Source organism: Tupaia chinensis, unplaced genomic scaffold, assembly GCF_000334495.1.
Source record: "Tupaia chinensis unplaced genomic scaffold, TupChi_1.0 Scaffold147351_1, whole genome shotgun sequence".
Taxonomy (NCBI): domain Eukaryota; kingdom Metazoa; phylum Chordata; class Mammalia; order Scandentia; family Tupaiidae; genus Tupaia; species Tupaia belangeri.
In genome coordinates, this window is record NW_006207202.1 from 1,611,241 (window position 1) to 1,617,768 (window position 6,528).

The window sequence follows — 6,528 nt, forward strand, 5'->3', positions numbered from 1 at the left end:
CATTTTGCCTTTACCAGACCACTGGCTGACCTTTTTGTGTGATATTTTATAAAACCAAAACTAATGCCCAAATCCATGATGAAACTAATGCCAAATTTTTAAAACATGACTGAACACATCCACCTTCACCCAAATCATCTCATTTCCCACAGGTCTCTCCCCATGACCTTACACTCCTGGGCGATGACCTGAGAGCAGACAGAGGAGACTGGCTCTGGAGAACAGGACTCAAAGTGATCCTGAAGACTGCAGTGGATGCAGGACTCTGAGCACGACTAACAATAAAACTGAGGAGCCTGAGTTTCATACTGGGGAGGTGGTGGTGAGGGGAGGGAAAGTTCATTTCCATAGAGGGCCAAAGCTGAGGACAGTTGGGGAAGAGGAAAGTTCTTTCAGCCTTCAGACCCACAGTCCAGAGTCCCTAATGCCTTGTCTGTGTATGCGCACCACAGGCAGCTGCTATGTGAGGCCTTTAAAGACTTTTTTATGGGACAACAGAAAAGCACTTTTAGTGATTTGCAGTTAGTTTATTGAAATGCAAATGTATTTTAGGTGTCAACAATTGTCTTGCAGTTTACAGACAAAGGACAAAATAGAAAGCAGAGATATGGTTTATAGTAATGGTCAGTCAATTTCCATCTGTAATCTGTAGTCCTCTGAGCCAAAGATCTTGTGAGAAGTTAAAATAGCACACACCCAGGGCTGTTGTAAATTACTTGCTGGAAAACAAAAACAGAAACATCACTGGGTTTCAACTCTCTCCTCCAAAGTCACCACCAAAATCTACAAACTTGACTTGTTGTTTTCCTGCAGTTGTACACAAGCATTTAAAACTGAAGAAAATTAACACTGGAAGCAAAACTGGAATTATCTCCCCATTTACTGAATTCTTTTTTTTTTTGGAGAGATTTTCACTGTAGGGCGCGTGCGCTCACCAGACAGACAGAGAAAGACATAGAGACAGAAAGCGAGAAATCACCCCCCAGGGGGGATGGTCACGCCGCAATCCCTTCTCCTCCATTCTCCTCTCGGGATCTTGGGCACGCACGCACACGCGCCCGGCATGAGTTTTAAGCCACCGGGTCCGGGACACGAACCACGGTCGACTACGTGGGAGTCCAGCGACATAGCCATTACGCTAACTGCTGGTTCCCGTCATTTACTGAATTCTTGAAGATATAGTTATTGAGGCCAAAGAAGTGCTGGTGTTCCTTAATTTTTTTTCCCAGCTTCCTGGTTTTTTTGAAAGAATTTATCCTATTAATATGCTGCATGTATTATTTGTCAAGAACCTGCTAATTAAACCATTTCTTATATCCCTCTTCAACACAGAATTTTACAAATCTCGATTCAAGTACAGAATGTGATGGATTTGATTTTCGGCATGGCCTTAAAAGTTAGAAATATTCTGTAGTCTCTGAAGTCCTTCATCATTGCTTTATAGACTAAAAGATACTGGAGCTCTACAGTAGAAGTAATTAGTCTAACTGGGTTTATGAGGAAATATATAGGAGCTAGCAGGTGGTATGGTGGTTAAGACGCTGGATTCCCACATGGGAGACTGAGGTTCGAGTCCTAGACCTGGAGGTTTGCAATTCATGCCACATGCATGTGGGGTGTGTCAAAATACAGGAGGAGAATGGAGACCGTATTGTGGTGTGGCTAACCCTCTGGCAGTTAAGTTCACGTTTTCCCTCTCTTTGTCTCCAGTAAGCTCACTCACCCTCTGGCACAAAACTTAAAAAGAAGAGTGAAAGATAGAATCATATAATATCACTAACCTAAATTTTAGGTGATGCTCATTTTAATCCTATGATTTTTCATATGTTTTTGAATTTTCTATTATGGATTATTTTAAATGGAATATTAGGATACTAAATAAATATAAAAACTTCTTGACAATTTGTACTTATAATTAGAAAAAAAGTACTCATTGTTATAACTACTGACTTACATTTTAAATAATTTATTTTCTCATCCTGGAATCATGATCTATACTAGCTGTTTCATGAGGTGCTTAATTAAATGATGCATGATTTTCAATCACGTTTGATAAAAAATTTTAAATTCTTTTAATTTAAGAGGTGTGGAATCTTTCATAAATGGTTCATTCTGAATTCTGCCAAAAATTCTTAAGAATATTTTTATTATTTGCTTTTGTCAAAGGAGGAATTTTTAGGCCCCTCGTACAGTGAGTGGCTTTTCAAAATCCGACACTTTTTTAAAAATCATGATGGAAAAATGTGTGTGTGTATACTCATATGTGTTCATGCTGGTGTGTGTGTGTGTGTGTGTGTGTGTGTGTGTGTCTATAAGTGCATGTATTACTATGAACTGCTTAGGTAAGAGGTAGGTAAACCATTTCAAGATCTTTCTTATCCCTCATTCACCTTTTAAATTTATTCTCCACTGAAGATTCTCCAAGAGAAGCATGAAATCCACCTAGGGACTCAATTTAATTAACTGATATTTTGTCAACACTGTTCACCAGTTACCTGACATCGCTGGTTATTTCTGGTCGGGTATTATAAAAACACACATAAAAAGAAATCAGAATTACCATAAATGCATCAAAGTTCTCCAGAGTTTCATTAGACTGGTTGAGAAAACACTGCTTGAATTCACCTACAGCCTTGCTCGTGGCATCATCTGGTATGTACTCTTCAAGCGAGTTTTTGAATTGCTCAATAGATATGTTAGGATTGGTTGTGTCTTCAATCACACCTTCAAGATATGCGCAGCCAGAACCTGGGAAGAAAGCATGAGAAAACAGGTTCATTGCCAGAAGTAGGAACTCTCTGGGCATCCTTATGATCTTCTCCATCTTCTAACATCCCAGTGGAGACATAGATTGAGACCGATTACTGTGTATGTTCTAGAGTTCTCAATTCCAGCAGACTAGATTAAGGCTGTGGGGTTCTCTTTAAGCCCTGAAAATTCTCAGATCATGGATCATCTAGCACATTATTTTATCATTCTTTGTTCAAAGTCATACAATGTTTCACTAATCATTCAAAGCAGCAAGTAAGATTTTTGTGTTTGGTAGAACTATTGTTTGTAGAGGGGCTGGCAGATGATGTGGTGGTTTAGGGTGCTAGACTCCCACATGGCCAACTACAATTCAAGTTTTGAACCTGGTAGCTTGCTTTCTCACTTTCCCTCTCTCTCTTTCACTCTGTGCCTTTCAGGTCAAATTAATATAAATAAAATACGTTTTTTAAAAAAAGAACTACTGTGTGTAGACTATTTTTCATTAGCTCTGTTGAATATAAACATTGTCCACAAAAATAAGAAAGGCAAACCAAAATATCCTATTCATGAAGTGATCACACACGTCCACTTCCATGTTGGGAAGAGAAAAGGCTCAAGACTTAGACTTAGACTTAGCTGACTTTGCCCTTTGTTCTGTAGTTTCCTAGTTGGCTGAAAGGTGGACATATTACATTTTTGGCCATCTGTATCTACAATTATCTCAGGGACAAATGAGGCAAGATATGTAAATATGCTGTATACCTTGCACAAAACATGCTATGTGTGTGACATACTAGTACTGACCAGCTGCTGGCTACCAGGGCTTTTTCCTCTGCTGGCTATTCACTGAAATATTCAGAAATATCAAAGTTCCCCCCAATCTGCTTGGTGCATGAAGGGAGTGAGCACTAATGGGCCTTACACAAAAGCTCAGATCAATTCTGTAAATGCAGTGAGGCCCCATGTGCTGTGAGATGCTGGGCCCCACACTGCAGACTGAGACTTCACTCCTGGGAGGTTTCTCATTGCCTTCGGGTTAAGGAGATACCAAGAGAGTTGCTTTCAGAAAGCCCATCTGAACCTGTGTATGGGGCCTTCATTTATACCTACCCCTTGCCATATAAAAATATCTACTTTTAACATTCAGTCCTGAGATTCATACAGAGTTCATAGTACCTATGACTGCAGTGGGATTATCTGAATGGCAAAAGACAGTACATGCAGCCTCAGTATGGTAACAAAACCCAGGAGGGAACTCTCTCTTTGGGTTTCTAGAATCAATGCTGATCCTTAGATCTATTAAATCCAGATCCTTTTGCACTTGGCCTGATCTATATTGTAGCGAGGGGACCAGGAGTTCTCCCCAGTTGCTCACCTAATAAAACTTAGTCCAGACTGCACAGAACTCACCTGCATAGCAGTACAGGGGGAGGGCAGCCAGCATGAGGACCATCACCAGCTTCATGTTGAGGCAGCTGTTGCTGGATCTTCAGTCGTATATGATGGATCAAAGAACTCACTCTGGAGGTGAACATCTAGAACTCTTCTATTTATCCCTCAGGCAGTGGCCTTAAACCCTCCCAGGAAAAGGGAATGAATCACCAGATTGAGCCTTGATTGGACCAGGAAATGACAACCAAAGTTAGAACACAGCCAGCTTGTAATCTGTTTGCAGAAACCAGGACATGGTAACTTTGGTCCCATGACAATTTCGAAACTGGTACTGACACATGGGTTTACATAAATGGATCTGAGTGTTTTCCAACTTCTAAAACACCACACAACACTGTGAGGTCGTGCTGGCATCAGTGTTTTCTATCCTTATTGTGGTCTTCTACTCTTTTTTCTCCACTCTTCTTCATCCTCCACTTTGTCTCCTCCTCCACATTTAAGTATTTATTTATTTATTTTGCTATAGAGAATGTGCACTGACTACAGAGAGAGCAAGAGAATGAGTGGGAGAGAGAGAGAGAGATTTCTCTTGAGATTTTTGGCACAGATGTACATATACCCTGAGTTTTTCTTGAAGTCACCAGGTCTGGGACTCTAAGCACACTTTTGGCCTTGTAAAATCCAAGCCTTAACCACTATGTCACTTGCTGGCTGTTTCTTCTTTCTTTTTCAAGTTGCAAACAACTTCATAACATGTATGTCCTCTGTTCTGGTATAATTACATAGTTGGCTATTATTTTTAGATAGAATTACTTGTGCTGTGGAGGATGCAGTAAAAAAGGAACTCTTTTGTACTCTCAGTGAAAATATACATTAGTATACCCATTATAAAAAATGAAATAGTGGTTCCTAAAAAAAAAGGAAAAGATTATCTTTGTCATCTCACAATCCAACTACTAGGTATATACTCAAAAAAGAGGAAATTGACATGTTTTTACAGATGTCTGCACTCCCACATTCATTGTAGCTCTGTTTGCATTAGCAAATAAAGGAATGGAACAATGTCAGTGTCCCTTGATGAGTGAATGGATTTTTAAAAATGTGGTAGGTAGAATAAGAGTCACCCATAAACAACATGGAATGTGTCATTTGAGACAATGTACATTAACCTGTAGGAAATTATGCTAAATTAAATAAGCAAGGCTCTGAGAGACAAATGTTACATGTTCTCAGTTCTTAGTGAAAGTTAAGAGGTTTAACAGCATAGAGATGGAGAGTGGAATGGTGGTTACCTGAGGATGGGAAGGTGTTGATGAGTATGGAGAGTAGGGAGAACTTGGTGAACAGATCTAAAATTTCAGTTACATAAGAGGAATGAATGAGTTCTAGATTACTAAAGCACAATAGAGTAACTAATATTAATAAAAATTTAATGTATACTTAAAAATAGTTCCAAGAAAAGAACTACATGGTCCTGTGATGAATTAAAATGAGTGAGAGATAACGGACATGTTCATTGTGCAGATTTGATTACACATTGTATTCATGTACTTAAAAACCATGCTGCATCCCATAAACATATACAACTATTACATGATGACTGAAAAGTACTTTAAATAATAAATACATAAAATATAAAGAAATAAATACCTTGGGTTAGGTATAATATTAGAATCTTCCTGTGGGGCAGACTGCCCTCACCCATAGATAACTCTTTTTCAGAGATCTTATTTACATTTGAGGGAGAATATCTAAATAGTAAGAATTACCTCACTAGGTTAAATAAATTCCTTACAAATGTATGGTATTACTAATCTACAAAGTAATTTTTGTTTAGGTCTTTGTTGGCTTTGAAGGGTTCTTGTTCCACTGATTCCAATATTACTCTGAGTTCGAGGAGCAACTGATCACTTAGATCAGGCAGTAATGAATGGTGGATGATAACAGGATTTGGGCTCATGAAATTGTGAGTTTAATCCTGTTTGCCATATCTAATTATGCTGTGTCTTTCGGGATGTTACAATGCTGTTTTCTCTAGGTTTCCTTTTCCTCTTCAGACTAAGAAGTGTCTGCATGGCAAAAGACACAGTAATTAGTGTGAATCGACAGCCTCAGATTGGAAAAATATTTTTGTAAACTATGTGTCAGATAAGGAACTGATAACCAGAATTCACAAGGAACTCAAGCAAATGTTCCTAAAAAAGATGATCAATCCTATTAAAAGATGGGAGAATGAGTTGAAAAAACTGCTCTCTAAAGATTACATATGAATAGTTGAAAGGCATATGAAAAAATGCTCAACATCCCTCATTGTAAGGGAAATGCAGATCAAAACAATAATGCGATACCATCTAACCCCAGTCAGAATGACTAAGATTAAAAAAA

General features: G+C 38.6%; 1 protein-coding gene across 1 annotated transcript; it reads right to left on the reverse strand.

The window, feature by feature from the left end:
* Nucleotides 1–506: 506 nt before the first annotated feature.
* Nucleotides 507–4,284, reverse strand: LOC102469885 (mammaglobin-A). Its single transcript, XM_006169667.3, has 3 exons — nucleotides 4,162–4,284; nucleotides 2,561–2,748; nucleotides 507–719 (listed from the first exon to the last, which is right to left on the reverse strand). Exons 1-3 carry the CDS (start codon nucleotides 4,214–4,216, stop codon nucleotides 681–683), a joined length of 282 nt encoding a protein of 93 aa, XP_006169729.1. The 5' UTR covers nucleotides 4,217–4,284; the 3' UTR covers nucleotides 507–680.
* Between the last annotated feature and the right edge of the window lie 2,244 nt (nucleotides 4,285–6,528).

Excerpts from the sequence above, each read along its gene's own strand:
- LOC102469885 (XM_006169667.3), bottom strand. The coding sequence starts at position 4,216 with ATGAAGCTGGTGATGGTCCTCATGCTGGCTGCCCTCCCCCTGTACTGC. Across the intron at positions 2,749-4,161 it reads CCCCCTGTACTGCTATGCAG|GTTCTGGCTGCGCATATCTT; the intron begins GTGAGTTCTGTG and ends CTTTCTTCCCAG. Across the intron at positions 720-2,560 it reads AGAACTTTGATGCATTTATG|CAAGTAATTTACAACAGCCC; the intron begins GTAATTCTGATT and ends TTTGTTTTCCAG.